We start from the raw sequence: 24,912 nt of genomic DNA, 5'->3' as shown, positions 1-24,912 counted from the left end.
AATATGTAACATGCTTAGAAAAGCCTCTGGCACCTTGCAAGTGATCATTAAACCCTGGCTGATATAATCCTACTCCAAGTCAATTAAGGCCAGTATTATGAATAGCCCCATGTTACAGGTGAGGAAACCGAGTTTCAGAGAGGTTAAGTGACTAAGTCACACGGCTATTAAGTGACGGGGCCAGGATTCAAACCCGTGCCTCCTATCTCCAGACCCTACGTTCTTTTTCCTTTATCATGGACGATTTCCAACACACACAAAGGCCGGAGGAACAGTACGATAAACCCAGGTGCCCAGAGGCTAGCTATGACAATGGCAACTCAGGGGCCACCTTTGTTTCCTCAGTCTTTCCCACGGCTTTTGCTTTCGCTGGAGTATTTAAAGTAAATCTAAGGTGTCATATAATTTCCCCCATAAATACTTCCATATGCGTCTCTAACACAGAAGGACTTTCTTTTAAAGCAACGTTCTCAACTACCCCCCACCCCTCGGAAACATGTAGCAATTTGGCATACTTCCTGAAGGGCAAACATTCAGCAATGTCCAGAAACATTTCTATTTGTCACAAGTGAAGTGGGGGACAAGGGTGGGGGCACTATTGGCCTCCAATGAGTACAGAGCAGGGATGCCCCTAAATATTTTACAGTACACGGAACAGCCCCACGAAAAGAATCATCTGGCCCGAGACGTGAACGGTGTCAAGGCTGAGAAACCCTTTTCTAAACACAACCAGACTATCACCGAACCTAACAGAATTTGGAATTCCTCAACACCATCTAGTACCATCCACATTCAAATGTCCCCGATAGCGTCTCTTCACAGGTGGTGTCCTAAAAACAGAATCCCGACCGGGTCCAGACGCTGTCTCAAGTCTCTCCTCCTCTTCCTCCCTGTACCCGCTCCCCGCCACCCACCATTTATGTGTTAAAGACACTGGGTCACTTGTCTAGAATCACCCACCCTATGGATTTGGCCACCCGCATCTCCAAAAGACCACCCCACCATCCTCTATCCCCCACGTCCTGTCACTGAGTAGTGAGATCTAGATGTCGATGGGACGACAGTGCATTTCCATGGGGTGTCCTGGGGCATTAACGCCAGAAGAGGCGCGTCCAGCTGTCTCTCTTTCGGCCATGTCAAAAGTATAAAGTGCCCCCAAAGCCTTTCTCCAAATAGTGCCAGCCTCTACTAACGACTGCTGTCCACATCCATTATTTTATTAGAGCAGCGGCTCTCAATGGCAGGGTGGGGGCGGGGGCGGGGTGGGGGGGGGACCAACGCGGCAACTGGTGGGGCAGGAGTCCAGGCCACACAGGGCGGGGAGGGAGGTTTGCCCCCCAAGGGGCATTTGGCAACGTCTGAGAACATGTTTGGTTGTCACAGCCGTGAAACAGGCATGCTGTGGGCATCTTCGTGAACAGAGACCAGGGGCATTGCCGAATAGCCTGTAATGTCCCCCACCACCCCCCGCTACGGTTCTCTCGCCCACAACGTCGATGCTGCTGAGCCGGCGAACCCTGACTCCAGGCTCCCTGCCCTCTTCCCTCGGGGCCGGGCTCACCTGTTGATCTGGGTGACATACTGCTTCATTTCCTTCAGGGCTACGTCCAGTTTGGTAAAGAGCTGCAGGTACGCATCCTGGGTCTCCCGGTCCTCCTGCTTCAGTAAGAAGCTCAGGCCCCGGTCCTCCTGGCCCGGGGTTCCGTCGGCTGGCCCGAAGCCGCTGTCGTTGAGACCCTGGTGTTGGGGGTCCCCATCCACAGCAGGCAGGCACTTCCAGGATGGGGCAGCCATGGTGGTGATACAGTGTTGGGTGTAGGACATGGGGTTCAGGTGGCCTACAGTGGAGGGAGGGAGGGCTCACTTGGAAAGAGCCTCCAGGCACCCGTAAACCCCTCTGACAGAGATATACAAACCTATTTCAAGAATCCCAATGAGGGAGAAAAATTTCCCGCTAAATGTTCCTTTAATCCATCAGGTCACTTGGAGAAGAAAGTTTCAGTTTGGTGCTAATATGCTTTTAAGTACCAGGATACTTTTCCTAACTGGAATTACAGATGTGATGGCTGGTACTCCAGCAGCTACTTTATAACATAAGGCATCCTTCAGGATGGAAACCACATGTACAGATGGTGGGGTAGAAGGAACTTGGGTCCCTGATGACTGTGGAGCCACCATCGCAGTCCCAGACTGCTGGCCTCCAGACGGGTTTCTGTTTATGTGTCTATAGATCTGAACACAACCCCTAACAGAGACGTGCGGTTACCTTGCTCTGGGTCAAGGCCGATGAGGGAGGGTTTACGACCAAAACGGATACTGAAGGACCTGCCAACTGAGGGAGTGGTCTTGGGGTAGGACACTTCCATGAGGTTGACGTGGCAATTGGTGGGGCAGAAGTCCAGGCCACACAGTGGATGGGGTTCCAGGGGAGCCTGCTTGAAGGGTGGGCTGACCCTGTTCTTCAGCTGGGCTGCAAACTGAGAAAGGTGGGGGGCACAGGGTCATGATTCAGGGGCCTGGGAATTCCGGCCCACCCCCAGCACCCACTCAATCCTAGCCCAGCCCAGACATTCAGAAACTGGACAAAACGCCAATAGCTTCAAGCGGAAAAGCGGATTCCCTTTCGCTGCCTTTCACTGCATCCAGATGTCAAGGAATGTGTGGAGAAATCTGAGGCCTTCGCATACCTACCCACATTCATTCCTTCATTTTAGCTGCCCTGAGCTACCCTTGAGGAACCACCTCCCCCCAGTCCACAGTCTGTGAGGGGCAGATAAGGCTTCCCGTCCCTGAAGTGGTTGGTACAGGGGTAGACAAGGGACCCAAGCCAAGCCAGTAAGAGTTCCCAACGAATTCCTTTTCTACCGGGGTGGCTGAGGTGAGAGCTCCTGGGGACCATTTTGCCACCACATGAGAAGGGCCTGCCCCGAGGGTGAAGCCAACACGGGAAAGTAAAGGCACGAGGAGAGAGGCCACACTCTTGTGACGGTGCGGTATCTGTCTGAGCGCCTGGAAACGACGTTGCCTGAAATTCACCTCCGGACTTTTCAGTGAGTAACAGAAACCAATAGATGCTCCTGTTCGCTTAGTCTGAGCTGGGTCGCATTTTGACATTTACAGCCCCGGCTGAGACCCTGCGGGGCGCAGGTACCTCCTGGTAGCAGGCGATCCTCTGGCCGATGCTCTCCAGCTTGGTGTCACAGATGTTGCGGAACTCGTAGTGGGACATGGTCTTAATGTTGCTCAGGGCCATGAGCCGCCCACAGTTCTGCACAAAGACACTGTCATCTGCAGCAAAGGCCTTGAGGATCTGCACAAACACGAACCACTGAGCACTCAGCGTGCACCACGGAGGCTCTTAAGCAGTTGCCTTGTCAGAGCCCTGGGAGACGGAGTCTATTACTCGCCCATTTTGCAGATGAGTAAGCTAACTAAAGAGGGAAGAACCACTCTCCTAAGTCCCACAGTTACCAGGCAGGGGAGCAGAGACGGACAATGCGGGGCCCCAGGCTGACTTGGAGGAAAGGGGAATCAGGCGCTCCGCCCCACCCCCCGGGGCAGGGCAGCGCCCAGCGAGACCTTGGCGGTGAGCCCGAAGCAGCCGCGGGGCTCCACGATCTTCTCCAGCACGTGGCACTTGATGCCTGCAGTGCTCACGTACTCATATACCACGCCATGCTCCAGTTGTCCGTTGTCCACCGTGAGGCTGACCACAGGGCTGTCCTCATGCAGGCTCAGCTGGGGACCCAGGGACAGCAGGGGGAAGGCTGGAAGCCAAAGGGACCGGCAAACCTGAGGAGGGGGAACCACCCCCCAGCCAGCCCTCCCCCGACCCCGCACCACAAGCGGCTCTTGTCGGACACACAGGACGACGAAGCCCGTGCTGCTGCTCTGCTCACTCTCGCCAGCCTGCTACCGTTCACCCCTTGTCCTAGGAACCCACCTTTGTGCCCCATTCCCAGTCCACGTGGCTCAGGAGAGGGAAGCCCTAACCACACCCTTCCTCACACGCACAGGCCTGGGCGATCAGCGATTCAAAGTCCCCTACTCATAAGGGTTGGTTCAGGAATGAGCATGTGACCCAAGCTAGGCCAATGAAAGTCAAGTCTGGGACTTTGGTCCGATCTACAAGGAGAAGGGAACATCCTCTTTTTCAACTGGATTCCAAGCTGCCAGAACCATCGCACGCAGAAAACAGCATGTAAAAAAGAAACCAACACAGAGGGAACGCAGCTGAGAACTGGACAAACACAGAGAGACTCTTCATGAGACCGTACATAAGACTGGATCGAGCCGGACCTGAAGCTTCCTTGACCCTACTCCCTTCTCAGGTGCTGAGCCAATGTTTTTAGGTAGACCAGTTTCAGTCCTGATTGACGTGGGCCCAGAGGGTCTAAGTGATTCTTCAGAGGCCACGCAGTTAGGTAGTGACATATCTAGACAAGGAAGCAGGCACAAATGGACAGGACTGCTTTCCTTTCCACCCGCTCCAAAGAGTACCTCTCAACACATGTGTCTTACCCCCTCACACTCATATTATGGCACTGCCTGTCAGCTTTTCTGTCCCCCGTCTGTTTCCCCTCGTGTCAGCACCACGAGGACAGAAACCCGGCCCACCTTGCTCACTCGTGTGTCCCCAGCTCCTAGAACCGGGCATGGCATGTAGCAGGTGTTTCTACTTGTTGAAAAGAAGAGGAGAAATGGTCAGCTCCCCTCGGCACGCTTTTCCGTCATTATCAGGGATCCCCCACACGCTGGGGAAGAAAGCCCACAGCCCTTTCCTCTCAGAGGGCATACACCGGGCTGGGAGCTGCCAGCTGGCCTCTCCTCCCTCTCCGTCAGCCTGTCCCCTCTAGGACCCCTCCGCCAGGCTGTGTGTGCTTCAGCAGTAGGGGGATGGCTCCCCGAACGACCCCATAAACCCTGGTTCTTTGCCATCCCTGAACGTACCAGCAGGGAGCCCACAGCCGACAGACACAGAGGCATCCAAACCCCCTATTCTTCCCATAGCCTCTGCCCCCAGCCCAGCAGAAGTACAGGGCAGAGTCCAAAGAAGCAACTGGAGAGAATGTGTTATTATTCAAACTAAATATTCGTACGGTGCCTACTATGTGCCAGGCACAGTTCTAGGCTCGGAGGATACGGCAAGACAGAAAATAAACAAAACCCCTGCCCTCGTGGATCTTCTGCTCTCTAGTAGCGAAAACACCAGACACCCCCTGAGGAGGTGACATGTGAGCCCAGTTGAGAGAGGTGAAGAGCATGAGGTAAGAAGTACTCTGGAGGAGAGCATTCTATAGCCAGGGAGAACCGCAAGTGCAAAGGCCCTGGGGCAGGAGTACATTTGGTATTTAAGAGCAAGGAGCTGGCGTGGATGGAGTGGCGAGGGCAAGAGGCAAAGTGCCGGGAGGCCCAGCTGGAAGGCCAGGCTGGAGCTGGAGGAAGAACTTGATCTTTGCCTGGAAGGAGCCACTGGAAGGTTCTGTTCTGTTTTTTGAGAAGAGCCCGCAGGAGGAGAAGTAAGGGAGGACAGGGAGAACGGCAAGCAGGCTGCTGCGGGAGTCCTGGTGAGCAACCATGGTGGCTTATGCCAGGCAGCGATGGAGGCAGTCGGAAGCAGTCAGATTCTCGATGCATGAAGAAGGTAGGGCAACAAATCAAGGTGGAGGGAGGGAGGAGAAAGAAAAGAGTCAGGGCATACTCCAAAGTTTGGGGCCTTAGAATCTGGAAGGATGGGGTAGGACGCTTAGGGGAGAACCAGGCTTCAGGGAAGGGCGGGGATTCAAGGTGGCCCATGCTAAGGGCACAGTGCCTGATGGGCATCCCAGGGACAGCTGGCAGAAAGACAGGTCTGGAGTCCAGGGCTGAGGCTGGGCTAGAGAGGTAAAGATGGGAACCTGGGGCAGACAGAATACTGGCCCCTGAAAGATGCGTGTGTCGTAACCCCCGGAGCCCGGAGGTATGCTGTTACGAGGCAAGGGGGGGCCACGGCTGCATAAGTTTGCTAAACAACTGACTTTACCATAAGGCAAAATCCAGATGATCCCGCTGTGACCACAAGGCCCCTAAGTGAATACGGAGGCAGAAAAGTCAGAATTACAGAGAGGGCAGAGTGAGGGGGACTCAGACCAACATCGCCGGCTCTGAAGATGGAGGAAAGGACCACGTGCCAAGGCTTGCAGGCAGCTTCTAGAAACTGAAAGAGGCGAGTAAATGAATTCCCCCGCTCAGAGCCCCAGAAAGGAACACAGCTCTGCTGACACCTGACAGATGGCCCAGCGAGACTCACTTTGGACCTCTGGCCTCCAGTAACTGAAATGACAAACGCATGTTCTAAGCCACAGGTTTGTGGTACTTTGTGAAAGCTGCAATGAGAATGTGATACAGAGCCAACGGCACCGGAAGAGGGCCGGTCGGTCCCCTCTGGGGTCTCTACCACACTGCCCGCCTGTCCCGTTACCTGAGTCGGGCTGGGGGTCCTCGCCGGGGGCCTCCTGGCTGTCTCGGGCCTCCTGGGCATCCTCGTGGGTGTGATAGACCCACTGGTACAGACCCTGCCGGGAGAGCAGAGTAAGAGGGGGGCCACGACACCAGGAGCCCAAGGAGGAAGGGACGGGGCGAAGGGGCCAACCATTCCCCGACTCCAAAGCCCAGGCTTCTAGACTGCAGGTGATATCACCTGTGGAAAGTCCTCTAAGACTTTGCTCTGTGACCTTCCTGAGGGGAGCTCCACTCATGCTCGACCCTCACCCTCTAGAGGCTATGCTCCCTACAGAAGCCAGGGGAGGAGGGAGCCTTTGAAAATGTAGGTCAGACCCAGGGGAGCAGAAACCTTGTCTCTCCTGCAGCCCCAGGGCCTACAAACATGCCAGGCACATAGCACTGACTGCACGAACCAGTGAATGAACACCCTCCCCGGGACCCCGGCCCCCAACCCAACTATAGCATCAACTTTTCCCATCAACTCTCGGCCCAACGTGCCTATGCAGTGAGAAGAGAGGGTCTGATCACACCCATGGGTGGAAACCGAGACCCTGAGTTGTCAGGGCCCAGCCCCCCGGGTTCAGGGAGACAGAGTGGGCACAGAGCCCACACCCAGGTCAGCCCTGCAAGGTAGGCAGCCCCCTCCCCCACCTAAAACGCTGTGGTGCCTTCAGGCCTCTCCCCACAGAAGGCAGGAGGCCCTCAGCCCCCGACCCCGCTGAGCAGGGCTTCCCTGATCCCCTTGGCTGCTGGATGCCTCACCAGAGCCTCTTCCCCGCGGCTCCGGAACGCCTGGAAATGCTCCAGGACCTCCAGGGCGCTGTCGTTCAGCACGTTGTTGCCGTTGACCTTCAGGATGCACTGGCCGGCACAGAGCCCTGCGGCCGCAGCCTCGGAGCCTAAGGGGACAGGAGTGCTTGTGGCGCACCCTAGGCGGAGAGAGCCCGGGGCGGCGGCAGGCAAGGGCAAGTGACCCGAGGAACACCGTCCCCCACCCCGCCCACCACCCCAGCCCCCCAAACACATCCCCAGACATTCCAGCCCCATCCCTGCACCCTAGAGCCACTGTCCAACCCAGTCCAGGAGGCGGGACAGGGACCGGCACTCCCGTTTCGCAGAAGAAACTGAGGCTCAGAGAGGTAGCAGCTAGCCCAAGCTCACACAGCAAGGAAGGCTGGATTGGAACCCAGGTACGTTTCCCTCAGAGCTTCATGTCCTTCAAAACCCCTCTACGACCTGTGATACTATGACGGGATCAGCCCCATTGCGCAGACAGGAAACAAAAGGCTCAGAGAGGCAGAGTCACTTTCTCAAGGTCCCTTGGCTAGGAGAAGCCAGGATTCGAACCCAGGTTTACCAGACTTCAAGGGCATGTTTTCTCGGCTATACCATGACTCCCAAACTACAGCTCTCGGCCCCCAGGGTTTTGTGTGGGTAATAAGAAGAGTCTGGAAATGCAAATGAACGCCAAGCTTCATCTGTGCATGAGAGAATATTAGGCCTGTTTGGTGTGATAGTGACGAGTACAGGCCTGGACCCAGGGGCTTGAGTTCAAAGCCTCGCTCTGCCACTGACCAACGGTGTGACCTTGGGCACGTTCCTCAACCTCTCTGTGCCTTGGTTTCCTCGTCTGTAAAAGGAGGACACTAACAACATCTATTCGCAGGGTTCCTGAGAGACCCAGGGGATAAAACATGTAAAGCATTCAGCCCCGTGCCTTGCTCTCAGTAAGTGCTCAAGAAATATTAGCTGCTTTACTATTTTTGCTTCGTTCACCTATAAACACCTAGGCTTCCCTGCAGACGCTGGAAGGCATGGCTTGTCACCTCAGCACTGCTGACATTTGGGACTGGAAAACTCTCTGTTGTTGTGGGGCCGTCCGTGAGCTGCAGGAAGGTCGGCAGCATCCCTGGCCTCTACCCATGAGATGCCAGGAGCATCCCCACCCCTAGGGTCACAAGTAAAGATGTCTGCAGACACTGGCAGGTGTCTTCTAGAGAATGGAAGTGCCCCAGTCGAGAACCACTGCTTTAAGGAGAAAATAAAAACCCACTTTAAAATATTAACAAATTCTGGGGGGCACTTGGGTGGCTCACTCAGTTGAGCGTCCAACTTTGGCTTGGGTCACGATCTCACAGTTCGTGAGTTCAAGCCCCGCATCGGGCTCTGTGCTGACAGCTCAGAGCCTGGAACCTGCTTCGGATTCTGTGTCTCCATCTCTCTCTGCCCCTCCCCAACTTGTGCTGTCTCCCTCTCGAAAATAAGTGTAAAGAAATTTTTTTTTAAATATTAACATATTCTTCGTAGCTTTCTGCCATGATGTGTATTTTCTTAATCAAAACCTATTAAAAGTACAACTATGACCACAGAAGTGGACAATTAGTGTTTCAACTTTAAAAGTGGAGTCCTTAGAGGGGGGCGCCCGGGTGGCTCAGCTGGTTGAGCATCCGACTTCGGCTCAGGTCATGATCTCAGTTTGTGGGTTCGAGCCCTGCATCAGGTTCTGTGCTGAGAGCTCAGAGCCTGGAGTCTGCTTTGGATTCTGTGTCTCCCTCGCTGCTCCTCCCCTACTCATGCTCTGTCTCTGTCTCTCAAAAAGTAAAATAAAAATGTTAAAAAAAAAATAAAAGTGGAGTCCTTAGGTGCAAAAAGGTTAGGAGTCCAGAACCTGAGACCTATCTGGTTTCATCTCCAAGAGAGAGCAACCCCTTAAACCGCATGTAAGGAGAAGGCAATGTGAAAGCAGGGGTCTCTAACTGCCAGCCCACGGGCTGGATCTGGTCACAGGGGTCTCTAACTGGGTTGGATCTGGCTACGGGCATCTCTAATTGGGCTGGATTTGGCCACAGGGGTCTCTAACTGTTGGCCCACGGGCTGGATCTGGCCACAGAAGTGTGGCCAAACTTCACATTTCTGGCTTCCCTTAAAAACTCAAGTCTGGCAAGAATGGACCCACATTCCTCCATGGCAATAATGAGCCTGAGCTGAGGAAAAACTGCCCCCTTTTAAAGTGAGTATGTCTCGGGGCACCTGGGTGGCTCAGTCGGTTAAGCGTCCGACTTCGGCTCAGGTCATGATCTCACAGCTCGTGAGTTTGAGCCCCGCGTTGGGCTCTGTACTGACAGCTCAGGACCCTGTTTCGGATTCTGTGTCTCCCTCTCTCCCTGACCCTCCTCTGCTCATGCTCTGTCTCTGTCTCAAAAATAAATATAGTGAGCATGTCTTCACCTTGCCACAGTCCCCCCCCCCACCCCACCCCCATTGCCTATGCCTTCCTGTCAGTTATCCACCTGTGTCCCCCTGAACCCCATGCCGTTGCTCCAGACAAAGAAAGTAAGTGCTGGTGAGGCACAGGCCTCGTGGTAATGGTTTGGGGGCCTCAACTCCTGCCACACACACAGACCAGGCCCCCAAAGCCCCCTTCTCTGTCTGTGAGGCTCACCTCTGCCCACGGCGTAGACATACGGCGGGGCGGCTCCACGGATCTGGAAACACAGAGCCTCTGGATGGTCGGGAACTTTGATGATCCTGCAGCAGGCAGCAGCAGCCATAAGGAAAAGCAGTATTACTCCCAACAGCCCAGGGGACCACGCTGGGAGACCTCTGCCTCCCAGACTTTTGAGAAATCCAGCCCAAAGTTGTAGCAATGCCAGGCTGTCAGCAACCGAAGATAAAGAAAAACCTCATTGAACCACAGCCCATGTCTCCAGGGTCTCCGGTTCCTCAGAACCACCTGGCCCGCCCTTAGAGATTCAATCCACGCACAGAAATTCCAGAGTGCCCTCCTACACCTTCTCTGTCACTCTCTCAGTGAGAGGAGGCTTCTCGGTGGTCAGACCAGCACCACAGGCAGCGAATGTTTTGTTCAACAGATGGGAGGGTGAGAAGGGACCCAGACGATCTTGGTGCCGACTCTAGAAAAATGCCCACACGTGTCCCCTAGGGAACAGTTTGAAAGGCCAGGTCTTGGCCATTCCGCAGGTGGAACATCAGAGAAGAGCGAGTGGCACCTGCCCAGGGCTGCTCAAGGGATGACATTAATCCAGCGGCTTCGAGGCAGCTGTCTGCTTCTCCGTCAAGGGCATGTCTCCAACAAGGGGCCTCAGGATCCTCCTCCCATCCCCCACCCCATGCCCACCTGCCGGAGAAAAAACCATCTAGGGAGCCGGTTCTCAAACCCCAGGCATTTCCAGAACTTTAAGCAGGCACATTCCCCTGGGTGATTTCTGCCACTTTCACATACCAAACTATCAATCATTTTCCCTAAATTGGCTTGCCTTGTCACTGAAATAATCTTATTTAAAACTTTCCATCACTCCCATCAATAGGAAACTGGGAGCACTTGCCTTAAATAGAAGAGAGGAATGAAAACCAAGAGCACAATTTTTAAAATAGAAAATGCTTCTCCCTGCACCTATATCCGGCATCCTACCACTGCCACGCTGGGCCGGGCCGGGCCATCAGCCTCCTTGCCTCTGCCCTGCTTCCGCCTTTACCGCTGACCTTCTAGTCTCCACCTCCAGAACCTATGTCCCGTCATGCCTTGCCTCTGCTCAGAACCTTCCAGTGGCTCCTTGGTCCTTACCATGGGCACAAGGTCCGACAAGGCCTGGCTTCCATGGTCTGGCGGACCTCATCACCCACCCCTCCCTCTCACTCACTCTGCTCCACCCCATCAGCTTCTTCACTGTTCCTCAAAGACACAAGCCACGGTTCCACCCCAGGACCTTGGCACTGGCTATCTCCTCTGCCCGGAACCCTCCTCCTCCACAAGTTCTCTTGACTCCCTCCCTTACCTCCTCGGGTCTGCCCTCAGCTCACGGTGGCGTCTCTCTGACCACCACCCTCCACACAGCCATCGCCTTTCCCAGCTGTATAGACTGGCCCAAACTTACTACCACCTGGTTCAGGAGGTCTCTTGCTTTTCTTTTGTTTGGTCGTCTGACTCCTGCTCCACCCTCCAACTAGACTGAGACCTACGAAGGGTATTAACGTGTCCATTTAGACATGGCTGGAGCCCCAGAGCCTGAAACGCCACTCGGTACACAGTAGGCGCTCGAGAACATCTGTTGGACGGATTAAAGCAGCAACATCGTGAGACACGCCTGTGGAATGAGCCCCATCCTCGGGGAACCAGGACAGCTCACCCCCCTCCACCGCCACCCCTGGCAGGCAGTCAGTGCCCCAACCTCAGAGGGAGACTGGCCCCGCACACCCCACCGCGAGGACACTCACTCTTTGGCCTTGGTGGCCACCAGGAGGCGCAGCGGGCGGCGGGAGCAGAAAGACTGGTTGAGGATGGACTCCACCTCGGCAAAGGGCCTCAGGAACACCAGGTCCTCGTTGATGGAGTAGATCTTCCGCCCCACCTGCAGGCCGGCCATCTAGGCGGGGGGAGACACCCACACCAGGTCACCCGCCTCCTCCCCGGCCAAGGAACCCCGACTGCGTGCGGGCAGCACAGAGCCAGGCCCGGGGACCCGGCGGGACTCGACTGAGCCCACCGGGGCAGCCCCGCTCCCCACTGTGGCAAGCAGGTCGGCGGCTGGTGAGACAAGGTCCCGGCCAACGAGCTCTGAAGGGAAGGCTGCCACAGGCACCACAGGAAAGACATCTTTCCTTGAGGAGAAACCGCGGTGGCCGGTCCCCTGCTTCCCACCTGCCGTGTGGGGACACAAGGCATCGAACTGGGGCGGCCAACCACCCTGTGCCCTTGATGGCTCGGCCGGGAAACTCAGAGGTGTTGACCCCGAACCAAGACCCCCAGTCACATCCTTCTAACCGTTACGTCAGGGCTCCCGGGAGGCGAGCACGCGGCTCCCTGCAACCAGAAGCGCTCCCCAGTGGTTCAAGGACACAAGCGCAGCGCCTGGGTGACAGGCGCCTCTCCCCACCCACCTCCACACACCCCGGAAAGGCTCAGGGGACGGGGGCCGAATCCCTGGCCTGCCAGACTCTCTCCCCTCCCTCCTCTACATGTCACGGACATGGCAGAGCCACCGACGTGCCCTGGGCAAGCCACTGATCATTAGTTTGTCCATCATTACAGCTGACGTGGAAAACTACCTGATTCAGAAACCTGCTCTTCTCGTGCACCTCTGCACAAGGCCATGATGGGAGCCGGGGCGTGCACGCTAGGGATGGGAAGGAGGGAGGGAGAATGGGTAGGTAGGTGAGTGGATGGATGGATGGATGGATGGACGGACGGACGGATGGGAAGGAGGGAGGGAGAATGGGTAGGTGGGTGAGTGGATGGATGGATGCATGGATGGATGGATGGATGGATGGACGGACGGATGGGAAGGAGGGAGAGAGAATGGGTAGGTGGGTGAGTGGATGGATGGATGGATGGATGGATGGATGGATGGACAGACGGATGGGAAGGAGAGAGGGAGAATGGGTGGGTGGGTGGGTGGATGGATGGATGGATGGATGGACGGATGGGAAGGAGGGAGGGAGAATGGGTGGGTGGGTGGATGGATGGATGGATGGACGGATGGACAGACGGATGGGAAGGAGGGAGGGAGAATGGGTGGGTGAGTGGGTGGGTGGATGGATGGATGGACGGATGGACAGATGGGTGGGAAAAAGGGAGGGAGAATGGGTGGGTGGGTGAGTGGATGGATGGATGGATGGATGGATGGATGGCGGATGGATGGGAAGGAGGGAGGGAGAATGGGTGGGTGGATGGATGGATGGATGGATGGGAAGGAGGGAGGAAGAATGGGTAGGTGGGTGAGTGGATGGATGGACAGACGGATGGGAAGGAGTGAGGGAGAATGGGTGGGTGGGTGGGTGGGTGGATGGATGGACGGACGGACAGATGGGTGGGAAAAAGGGAGGGAGAATGGGTGGGTGGATGGATGGACAGATGGATGGGAAGGAGGGAGGGAGAATGGGTAGGTGGATGGATGGACAGATGGATGGATGGGAAGGAGGGAGTGAGAACGGGTGGGTGGATGGATGGGAGGGAGGAAGGAAGATAGATGGGTAGATGTATGGCTGGGAAGGAGGGAGGGAGAATGGGTAGGTGGATGGATGGATGGAGCAGGGGGCTCTATCGCGGCTCCCCCAGAGACCGCAGGTAAGCCCGCCCCGGACTCAGTTTCCCCACACGGCAATGAGCAAGGAGGAAGCACCGACACGGCAGGTGGCCCCTCTGAGAAGCCTCACCTCAGCCAGCGAGCCCCTCTGGACTGACTTCACCACCACGGCCTTGTTCTTCTCCTCAATGTCAAAGCCGTAATCTTCCTCCTGGGGCAGGATCTGAGGGCCCAAGGTGGGAGAGACCCAGTGAGGCAGTGGGGGGAGGAGGGGGCTTGCAGCCAGCCCTGCCGTGGCCCCAAGACCAAGGCCCCAGGACCGTGATCCTGCCGGTTCCTTGTGCCCCAGATCTACACGGAGTAGGGGTGCACGGCAGGATAAAGCTATGAACAGCACCCAGTACACGGCAGGTGCCCAACACGTATCTGTCAAGTGAAGACACCATCTGGCTCCCACATCAGGCTGCTGCTGATCACATATTTTTTTACTTTTCACTGCCCGGCGCCCCTGTCTCCTCCCAACCTGCAGACCGAGTCCCCTCGGTTATACACCGCTGTCTCCCCATCTGCCGGCAGACTGACGTGCTCGGTAAAAATCTGCTGGCTTAACGAATAAAACAGATCCAAAGGTGTCCAGCCACTGAGGACCTGGGGACAGGCCAGGAGTTTAGGGAGGAGCAGTCCCATTGCAGGACGGCAGGAGGTTCGGGAGGTTCGAGGATTCGGTGGTCGTGCGGATGCAGAGAAACGCATTTGTGTGTTCAACAAATACTTGCTGAGCTGCTGCCTATGACATGACCAAGGTATGTTACCGGGCACTAGAAACAGTGTTGAACAAGACAGTTCCTGCCCTGCTGCAGCCGACTGTCTAGTGGGGAAGAAAGACTACAAACAAATAAGCAAAGAAATACAGAATGTGATACAGATGGTATGTGCAGTCTGAATGAAAATAAAGCACTTAAAGTGATAAACATGGCATGGCGGGGGGGGGGGGGGGGGGGGGGGTGGAGGAGAGGCTATCTGAGCTGAGACCTGAATGAAATGAGGGACAGAACTTTATGAAGAGTGGAAAAAGTGTTCCAGGCAGAGGGCACAGCATGTGCAAAGGCCCTGAATCAGGCGCACAGGACTAGAGCATAAGAAAGGAGATCAGAGGGAGGGGAGAACACAGGAGATGAAGCTGGAAAGGCAGAGAGAGTCTTATGAACTGTGATGAGAGACTGGATTTTATCCCAAGTGTGATGGTGAGCACTGGCAGGCTTTATGGTGGGGGAAACGGGAATCCCCATATTTATGGGGCCCCTGTAAGTACCAAAGGAGAGAAGTTAAGACTTCTCTCTTGTATTAGGCAGACTTCAGCCCCATCTCTGGCTGTGGCAGGAGACCTAATCTGCTGAGCACCTCTCTTGATTGCCTCCTGTGGACCAAGCATTAAGACAGAGGCCGCTAGTTATCAACAGGCAAAGAAGCAGGATTTGGTGGGCGAGGCTGGTGAAAGATCTGAATAGGCTGATAAACGTCCTCCCTCAACTACCAGGATATTTACAGCAAATGCACATGGACAGGGCACCAGCCCAGAAGAAGACCTAAGGCCTTGGATGAGCCATTTCAGGAGGCCAACCTCTCTGCACAATGCTAAGCTGGGACGTGGGGTGGGCAAGGGAAGAAGGAAAGGAAAAGAAAGGGAGCCAGCAAGCCCAAACTCTTTCTAAAGAAGGTCGTCTTGGCCAGAGAAGTGTCACCAGCCACCACCAAGAATCCCCACATTGGGTGCTCAGAGTTGAGCCCAACTTCTCTAGCCATAATCAGAAGGTCACCCGGCTCCCAGTCTGCAGCCGGGTCTGGGAAGGCTGATGCACACTTGGGCTCTGCTCCTACCAGCAGGCGCTTGGCCAGAATGTTCTCCACCAGCTTGAAGTCATTGCGCAGCTGTTTGTTCTTGCTGCTGGTTCCCTCCATCTCCTCGTCTGCGTGGAAGCGGAAATACTGGGACTCGTCCTTGAACTCACTCTTCTCCAGCACTGCAAACCCACAGACACACAGCACATGGTCAGGCTCACAAGGGAAGGTTTCAGCAACACTTGCCAACTGGCCACTGTGGGCTGGAACCAACCCTTGGGCAAGTTTTCTTTGGCTAGCACAGTGTTCCATTCAATAGAAGCATGTGCCAACACTAACGTATTAGGATATTTCACATGATAGTCTAGCGTTCTGACTTCTCTTGAAAAATCTGAACTTGTCCCATCTGCTGTGAAGACAATATTACAAAGCCGTAGTAACAAAAATAGCGTGGAATTATAGCTGAACCAGATAAAGAACCAGAAATCACATAATAGGATCATGTGTTCATGGAAACTTAGTATATGATAATGATGATCACGTGGAGTATTCCACAGATGATACAGGGGAAAAACTGACTCACAGGGAAAAATAAAAGCAGATCCCTACCTCACACCATATACAACAAAAAACTCCTGATGGATTAAAGACCTAAAAATAAGAACAGGAAAACTAAAGCTCACCAAACAAAATGTAAAATATCTTTGTCCTAGGGTAGAAAGAGTTCACACACAAGACCTCCCAAAAAAGCAATATAATAAAATTAAGAACTTCGGTTCAATAACAAGACCATAGGCAAATGCCAGATTCAAAAGTAACATAATGTCTAAAACCAAAAAGGAATAAATATCTACAATATAAAAGAAACCACCAAATCAACCAGAGAAAGCTGTAAAACATAGATAAAAATGGGAAAAGAAAATGAACAGGCAACTACCAGATGGGGAAACCCAAGCGGACAGCAAGTAGATGAAAAGGAGTCCAGCCTCACTAACAATCAGAAACAGACCATGATGAGACATTTTAGACTGCAGATTAGCAAACCCTAAAGGCCAAATGTGGCCCACTATCTCTTTTTATAAATAAAGTTTTACTGGGACACAACCACATCCATTCATTTATGTGTGTTATAGGGCTGCTTTCATGTCACAGTGACAGAGCTGAATAACTGCAAATGGCTGTATGGCCTACAAAGCCTAAAATTTATACTATCCGGCCTATGCAGAAGAAGTTTCCTGATCTCTGCTCTAAAAGACAGAAAATGAATAAAAACAACTGGTAACAACCAGCACGGGATCTGATCCCTGTGGGTTACAGTTGAACTAAGTTACCAGGGCCAGGCACACTTAGATTCATTTACTCCCGGGACAAGGAAGGATCTGCTGCACTCCTCTTACAGGTAGGGGCACTAAGGCCCAGAGAAGGTAACTAAACTGCCCAAGGTCACACAGCAGGTAGGCTCCCCCTTTTCACCACACTGCCCAGCCTGCCCTTTCAGAAAGGGGGAGATCCAGGCTCGGTTTGGTGAAAGCAATTGTCCGAAGTCAGCAGGCCCCCGAAAGAAGGAAAGCCAGCTGCCTGAGCTTTGCGATGTCCCCGCCATCCCTGAAGGCAGAGGCTGTGTCCCGATTTGGTGGCTACGTGAAAAGCAGCAGAAGGCAATCCTTTCCTTCTCCCTCTTTCCCAGGACGTCTAGCTGTTTGTGTCTTTCTCCGGCCACCCCTATTACCTCTTTGGAGAAAGCAGACACACAAATTGCTGCTTTGCCCAGAGCCGGGGGTAGCCAGGCCCTGGGGGGCCGGCTGGCTTCACCTCCACTGTAAACACGAAGCGGAAAGACTCTGGGAGGTAGGAGGAAGAAGCGGGTTGTGTCTTGGGAGAAACGTTTGGGGAAACAGCTGGAATCTCAGAGTCCAGGAGCTCAGCCAGGTGAGGTCCCCCACTCGCAGATCCAGGTTTCGGTCAAGGCCTCTGGCCGGGTTCGAACTCCTGCTCGGACCCTGCCCAACTTCATGTCCCCTTAGCCTCTGCGAACCTCTGCTTCCTCATCTATGGGGATCATAACACCACCAGCTTCCAGGGAGTGGGGAATTAGATGGTGAGCCTCAGTTTCCCTGTATGTGCCTAAGTGAAAGGCTGGACCATCGGCCTCTCAGGGCCCTCCCTGAGGACACCTCAGGGCCCGGGAGCTCAGGGCAGACGCCTCGGGAGGCGCCACATGGGCCGTACGACACCCTCCGCTCTGCACCCTAACCTGCATTTTGCAGCAGCCACAGCCCTAGGATCTGGCCCTGTCCTGTTTTAGCTCATTTCTGAGTTCGTGGCAGGGAACAGGGGAGCAGGGGCCACGCCCTGCAATTTCTCTCCCTGAGGGTGTTGGCATTGCCTGGGAGGCACCCCCCGCAGAATGTCCTCGGCCAGCGGCCTTCCCAGAATAGCAGCTGGGGTGGACCCCTAATTACTCTCACCCACAAATGAGAGGTTCTGCCCAGCTGATTGGTGGGAAGGACGGAGCTGTCAGAGGGCGCCGCGGGGAACAGAGCGGCTTCTGGGAATGAGGGACTTTGGTGAGAGGAGCCGATGGATGGGAATGACCCTGGCTGGGCCCGACCTGCCCAGCTCAGCCGGGGAAACAGGCAGCTGGGAGTGTGTCCTAACCCCTAACTGCACAGAGCCATGGGCATGTTGAGCTCAGAGGAGGAGGGGACGACAAGGCCTCCAGGGGAAAGTTGGGGAAACTGAGGCACAGAGAAGGCCAGAGGTTTATTGGGAGTCAGCTGAGTCAGGGCTGGAACCAGGCCTGCTGGCTACAAGACAGGGGAGGCACCTGACGACCTGCCGTCCCACCGGCACACTTCTCATCCTGCCGAAGGGACAGCAAATCCAGCAGCTAGACCAGGAGTGGAAAACTGTGGCCCACTGTCTGTTTTCCTAAATAAAGTTTACTGGCACACAGCCACGCCCACTTAGTTAAGTATTACCTGTAGCTGCTTTAATGCTACACTAGCTGTTAACAGAGGCTCCACAGCCTGCAAAGCCTGAAATATTTACTGTCTGGTCCTTTGCACAGAGAGTTCTCTGACCTCTGAGTTAGAGCATAAAGCAGAAGCTGGCAGGAGGAATGGACAGAAGACCCACCCGAGGCTCACCCCTCCAACTGCAGCGGGCCGCAAGCCACATCATCCCTCCCCTGGAGTATCAGAGTCGCTTGGGCACTGGCCTCTCTCCTTCCGCCCTCAACCCCGCGGGCGCTCTCCACCGCCCTGCAGAGGGATCAAGCACGTGCCTCCCCTGCTCAGAACCCTGCCAGGACTCCCACTGCACTGGAGTCAGTGTCAAAGTCCTCCTCACATGCCCGTGCTGTTCCAGAACACGGACTCCTGTCATTGTTTGATTCACACACCTGCACCCGCTCATGCACACTAGGCTGTGATCCTAGCAAGGTGCCTGCACCAGGAAAGCAACAGCTGGAAAACAGCAGCATGAACAAACCCAGGGAAGAGGGGAATATTAGTCTAACAGGGAGAGAACAGCCCCATGAAGAAGAGTGAATGAGCTAAGCACCCAGTGAGGAAGGAGAGGAGCCATCCAGGCGGGATGTCTGGGGAAGCCTGGGGAGGTGTGAATCCAGCAGAAACACTGAGTAAGTTGGGGGCTGGGGGGTGAGGCAGGTCGGGCACCCCAGGCAAGGGAAACTGTGAGAGCCAAAGCCACAGGGAGAGTTCTAGAAGTGGGGGTTCTTTGGTGGGAGTTAAAAGTCTACCTGTCCTCCTGAGAGCGTAGGAGCCTCAGGGCTCCCCCGGGGCCAGCAGGAGGGGAGGTCACAGACCCCAGTGGCTGAGCGTGTGGCCTGTAAACCCCGTCCGCCTCGGTTCCAATCCCGGCTCCGACTTGCTATGTGACCTTGAGCAAGTTTCTTAACTGTCTGGGCTTCCATTTCCTCACTTACAAATAGGGATGACACTAATACCAACATCAAAGGATCATTACAGGATTAGACTAATTAATACATGGGGAGTGCTCAGAAGCAGGCCAGGCACACGAAGTATTAACTTCTGTTTAAATTTGAAATGGAGTCAACAGAACCAATCCCTCCCTCCTTCTCCCCACCTTCCCACCTCAGGATCATCTCAGGACTGCCCACCCCTCTCCCTGCTTTACGTGCTTCTCCTGTGGAAAGAACAGTGACTTACCTAAGGGGTCAGGCCAGGGAAAGGCGTGCAAATGTCCCGGCCCAGCTCCCTTCCCCTCACACTTACAACCTGCCTGTCCTCTGTCCCCTCAGACCCCTGTCCTCTCCTCCCCGTGGAAGCCCGTGGGCCAGGCCTGAACGATCCGGCCTCACTGCCCACCCGGAGGCCGCGTCCCTTCTAGGAGAGCATAGGAAGCCCACGGTTTTGACCTCAGATCCAATCCATTTTCCAGTCAAGCATTACCAGCCAGCCACCCTGGTCCCTACGGAAGCCTGAGGTGATCTCTCAATCAGGGCAAAAGTGGGAGGGGGAAGGAGGGGGCTTCCTGAGACACCCCAAACCCCCGGCAGCCTCCAGCCCACACCCAGCACCCAGCCTGGGCTCACCGTGGGCAGGCTGGACAGTCTCCAGCCCCCCATGTGCTCTCTCTGGACCTCAGCTCCCCACCCTTCCATAAAACACACCAGGGACCAGAGCCCCTACTAGGTTTTCTATCCCAGGACACACACCCCAGGGGACACCCAGCTGGCTCAGTCGGCTGAGCATCCAACTCTTGGTTTCAGCTCAGGTCACGATCTCAGGGTCGTGGGATCCAGCCCCACATCAGGCTCTGCACCGACAGCATGGAGCCTGCTTGAGATTCTCTCTCTCTCTCTCCCTCTCTCTCTCTCTCTCTCCCTCTGCCCCTCTCCCCCCGCCCTCTCTCTCCCTCTAAAATTAAAAAGAAAAAAAAAAATCATTTAGCAGGGCAGACCCCCGCCCCCAGGAGGCCGGGCTGAAGGGAAGGGACAGATTACCGTGGTGCATGAAGCCGTTGTTACACAGGCCCACACCGAGCGTCACCGCCTCCTCGCGCGTCTGGCAATCACCCTGGAGCGGAACGAGAAGGGAGGGCGTTAGGTGAACCTTCACTTGAGGGGCTGAGCGAGGCTGCTGAGAAGCCCACCACCACCCTCAGAACGCAGGTTGTACAAGGGCAGGGACTCGTGTCTGTTTTCCGTAAGGGAGCGTCACCCAAACAAGTTTGTGACTATTGCTAATAGTGAAACAAGAAAATTCAGAGTAGCTGGGATAAATACATTGTGTCTTGTGCCACGAACACCACAAGGGAGAGACGGAGATCTCGCGTGGCAGACCCTGTCGGTTGCCTAGCAGCAACCCTCTCCCCAACCCCACACTAGTACCGAAACCCTCACGACCGAAGCCGGCCACGCGGCCGTGAACGCCCTTGCTCCCCTGCAGCTAGACGTGGCCAGTGAGACAGAAGCAGAGGCTGTTGGTAGAAAGCTCTGGCAAAAACCCTCGGTCCCTGGCCTTCCGTTTTCTTCTTCCTGCTTGGAACAAAGAGGGGACGGCTGGAGCTCCTGCAGTCCTCCTAGGCCACAATAGGACTCGGAGGACCAAAACATGCCAAGCATGGCAGGGCAGGGAGAAACAGAGTGTGGCCCCCAAAGGTCTCGTGAGGCCACCCTGGCAGCTCCAGACCACCCAGCTCTGGGCTCCTCTCACAGCAAAGGAAAATAAACCGCTAGTTTGTATCAGCCTCTGTAGCCAGGATCTTCCATGCTAGCCCCAAAGCCCCATTCCTAACTGAACCAGCTGCAGCCAGGGAGACACCAGGGGATTCTGGAAAATACCTCCCTCCCTGATAAAAGGGAAAGCAGCACCATCCCTCCCGTGCCCGGGACACAGTCACGAGAGGGAGCAACGCGTAGGGCTACGGAGCCGACCCGTGGACACTGCTGGGGATGGGGGAACGAAGGCCGGAAGGTTCCTGGCAGGTGGCATGGCTGCTACGGGGCGCGGTTATCTGCTCGGGCCACCGTCCGGCTGGGTTGTCTGTTCTTGCAAATGAAGACGCTCCTGACTGTCACAGTCCAAGTCTGGCTCATCTCAGGGCTTTCCCAAGGAGGGGACGTCCAAGCCCAAATAAGCAGGAACAGACCGTGGCCTCCTGGGCACCACCTCTGGGGCCAACTCTCCCATGTGGAACATCGTCTTGCTGGGACAGCCCCACAAGGTCTCGCACCGCCCCCCCCACCACCACCCCCGCCGACCCAGGCCAGGTCGAGGACACAGCGTCCGTGCAAAGCTAGAGTGATGCTCCCACCGGCCCCAGGAACATGACCCGTAGGCGGAGGAGCCCAAGGAGACGGAGCAGCTGGCGTGGAGTCTTCCCAAGAGCTGTGCCCCGAAGACGGTGCCCGCCGCTCCTGCTCCCTAGAAGCCGGGCACTTCCAGGTGTCAGTTCTTTCTAAGGCCGGCTCCCAGGTCTCCCCCGGACTTTGTGGATGCTCCTTAACCTTCTAAGGGGCCCCTCTCCCCCCGCCCCGGCCCCGTCCTTGAGTTTGCCAGAATCTGTTTCTGGTTCTCGCAAAGCAAACAATCCCGGTTCGTCAGGCGAATCGTGAGTTGTGTGGCCCGTGGGGACAAGGGAAGGGGCAAGCGGTTGGGTGACGGGCAGAGAAAACAGCACGGACGAAGGTCCAGAGGCGGGATGAAGCTTGTAGCACAAAAGGCAGCCTGGCCAACAGGGAGGGGGTGCGTGAGGTCAGCTGCATCAGGGCAAAGAGATGTTGCGTTCCCTGCCGAATCCTAAGTGCTCAGAGAAGTGAGGCCTGGCATACAGGAGGCGCTCGATAAATGTTCGGTGATTGAAGAGAGGTGCTGTCAGCAGGAGCCAAATCACGCAGAGGCCTGTAGCCAGGTCAATGAGCTTCAACTACGTTCAGATGGCCACAGGACCCGACCACCTCTCACTTCAACGACTTCTAAAGTAAGAAGCTGTTTCGAGAGACGCTCGCCTCCACAGTCCCCTATGCCCTCCACCAGCAGCCAAGGGGCCGGCGAGGGAGTCTCCCAGCCCAAGGAGAAATGAGTGCCAGAGGCTGCGGCTCAGACTCAGAGCCCAGGGCCCGGGGGAGGCACTGGCCTCCGTGTTTCAGTGCACGGGCTGCCCTGGACCGGCTGGAGGAAGAGAAATCTCTCCTGTGGGGACCGCAGGCCTGCGGCTGGGAGGGCTGTGTGCACAGAGCCCGGCCAAGGGAGGTGGGCATCCCCGAGGGAGGCTGTATCCGGAGCAGCCGCCCCCCTGGCTGTGAGGGGCCAGCAGGGGAGGCCCAGCCGGGACCCAGGTGGCAAGCAGGCCCAGATCTGCAGCCTGGGCGGCCCCGGCAGGCGTCCCAGCCCATCCCTGCCCCCTTCCCACGGGGCCCTGGGGTGACGCACAGGGAGGTTCCTAAAGCCAGAACAACAGCAGGATTCTGACGCCAACCCCCCCGGACACCTGAAAAGAAAGCCCCTTACCCCACATGCCGCCAAGCTGTGGGAAAACCTCAAGTTGCCGCTTTCTCCCCTCCCAGAGGAAGGCACGGGCACACACAGGCCTGGGCCGCTGCACCGCCATGCCGCCCTCATCTCCCCCACCTGCCCACTAGCCCCCGTACTGGGGCTCCAGCGTGCTGGCCTCCCTGATAGTCCTTCACAAACTACACGTGCCCCCACCCCAGGGCCTTTGCACTGGCTCCGTCCGTCCCCCGGCACGCCCTGCCCCGGCTTTTTAGGTCTCAGCGCCCCAGTCATCTCCACAGAGTGGTCCTCCTGTTCCTCAGAGGACCCCCTAAAGTAGTTCCCCACCCTCCACCACCCATCCTCTCAACAAACATTCATCCTGTTACATGCTCATGACCTTGTACCACACCTGTGCTGCACCTGTCACCGTGTGAAACAAACATCCCTTCAGGGCACTGCTCTCGGGGGAGAGTCAGCACCCACTGTCCCCTGTCCTTGGGCTTCTCCAAACAAGTGAACGTGGTGTAAGGTCTGTCTCCCACTAGAACGTCAGCTACACGTGACAACAACAGTGCTCGTCAGGGTTGCCCATCTCCCCCACAGCACCTAGCACTTAGTGGGCCACAAGCAGTCTCTATCAAAAGGAAGGGAGGGGAGGGGAGGGGAGGGAAGAAAGACATGGAAACTGATCCCGAACTCCCCTCCACCTGCCTCAGTTTCTGTATCTCTAAAATGGGGGGAAACAATAGTGTCCGCACCCCACAGAGTTCTTATGAGAATTAAATGAGATGCTTCATGTGACACTCAGGGCCCAACCCCTGGCATGCAGGGGGCAGTTGATAAACGTTAGCTATTGTTGCTCAGTGATCTCCCATCGGAGAGCCACCTGGGATGAAGGGGGCAGAGCAGGGCCGGGAGAAGGGACGCTGGGCGCAACTTACACGGGGCTTCGGAAGGCTCCCTGCCCGTGAACCGTGAAACCCCATGACAATGCCCGAGGATGCTTCTCACTGACCCACAGCGTGCCAGGCACTGCACGGTCTCACTCTATCTTGACTGTCAACCCAGAGGCAATCACTCTTGTCATGAATCCCATTTAACAGATGAAGAGATTGAGGCACGGCCGGGCTTGTACTTGCCCTAGGTTACACCATGAGAAAGAAATCTTCTCAGAGCTGGACCCTCCCCCCGCCGTCACGTCACAGATAAGAAAACTGAGGCTCTAAGAGGACAAGTTAGTAGTTGCCCAGGGTTGTGGCCAGGGGCTCCTGTCACGTCCCCGTCTATGCTTTTTTGCCCCTCTGCCGGTACCTCGAGCCACCGGCCTGGCCCCTTCCCCTCCCTGCTGAAAACCCTACACCATCAGCACTCACCATCTGCCTGATTGTGGGGGTGAGTGTGGCGGGCGCTCCATGGAACATTTCTGCCAAGCCACCCTCAGGTGCTGCCCTCCTGCACCTGGCTCCTGGCCCCTCTGCCCTAGCCCACTGACCCCCTTCCCTCCACCTGACGGCCGCAGCCCGGGGCATCCTCGAGCCCAGGCAGCAGAGACCGAAAACCATGCAGCAGAGAGGTGCAGAATACAAGATCTGGACCTGCTTTCCCAGGTCTACCTCCCTACGTGGCCCTGGCCGTGACCATGGGAAGCTTCACTTCGTCGCTGGCATTTTTTAATTCTCAGATTTGCCCTCGGTTTTCCAAGGCCTCTGCCACCCCTGGGCGGTGCTCCCTGCACAGACTGACAGACTGCCCAGCATACACTATAATCAATACAGAAGCCCATTCCTACCATTATTTTCATTATTACCTATTATCTAGTATCAAGGCATCATAACAGCCCCCCCCCCTCCACACACACACACACACAATTCTATAAGAGTGATACACTTCTGTGTGTCCTGAGGCAAGTTACATAGCTTAAGCCTCAGTTTCCTCATCAGTAAAATGGGAATACTAACTGTTTTCTCAGGCTGTTCTGAGGATTAAATGAGATAATGCCCAGAGATGATTGGAACGGACACAGGGCCCAGCTTGTCTACTGAAGGGCTAATAACCCCCTTACC

The 24,912-nt window shown here is 55.7% G+C and overlaps 1 protein-coding gene across 2 annotated transcripts in view; it reads right to left on the bottom strand.

Moving 5' to 3' along the window:
- Positions 1-24,912, bottom strand: part of PREX1 (phosphatidylinositol-3,4,5-trisphosphate dependent Rac exchange factor 1) — a 186,266-nt gene that overhangs the window by 20,852 nt on the left and 140,502 nt on the right. For both annotated transcript variants that reach the window (XM_045444305.1, XM_045444306.1), the window contains exons 15-25: positions 20,356-20,428; positions 15,405-15,547; positions 13,657-13,749; positions 11,719-11,867; positions 9,926-10,011; positions 7,246-7,382; positions 6,461-6,554; positions 3,580-3,767; positions 3,152-3,310; positions 2,267-2,477; positions 1,562-1,838 (exon numbers count right to left, since the gene is read on the bottom strand). In XM_045444305.1, coding sequence (XP_045300261.1) covers positions 1,562-1,838; positions 2,267-2,477; positions 3,152-3,310; positions 3,580-3,767; positions 6,461-6,554; positions 7,246-7,382; positions 9,926-10,011; positions 11,719-11,867; positions 13,657-13,749; positions 15,405-15,547; positions 20,356-20,428 — 1,610 coding nt within the window. The remainder of the gene's footprint in view (positions 1-1,561; positions 1,839-2,266; positions 2,478-3,151; positions 3,311-3,579; positions 3,768-6,460; positions 6,555-7,245; positions 7,383-9,925; positions 10,012-11,718; positions 11,868-13,656; positions 13,750-15,404; positions 15,548-20,355; positions 20,429-24,912) is intronic.

This window comes from Leopardus geoffroyi, chromosome A3, assembly GCF_018350155.1.
Source record: "Leopardus geoffroyi isolate Oge1 chromosome A3, O.geoffroyi_Oge1_pat1.0, whole genome shotgun sequence".
In the NCBI taxonomy this organism is placed as follows: Eukaryota; Metazoa; Chordata; class Mammalia; order Carnivora; family Felidae; genus Leopardus; species Leopardus geoffroyi.
The sequence above is the reverse complement of the archived record's forward strand: the minus strand, read 5'-3'. Positions and strand labels throughout refer to the sequence as shown.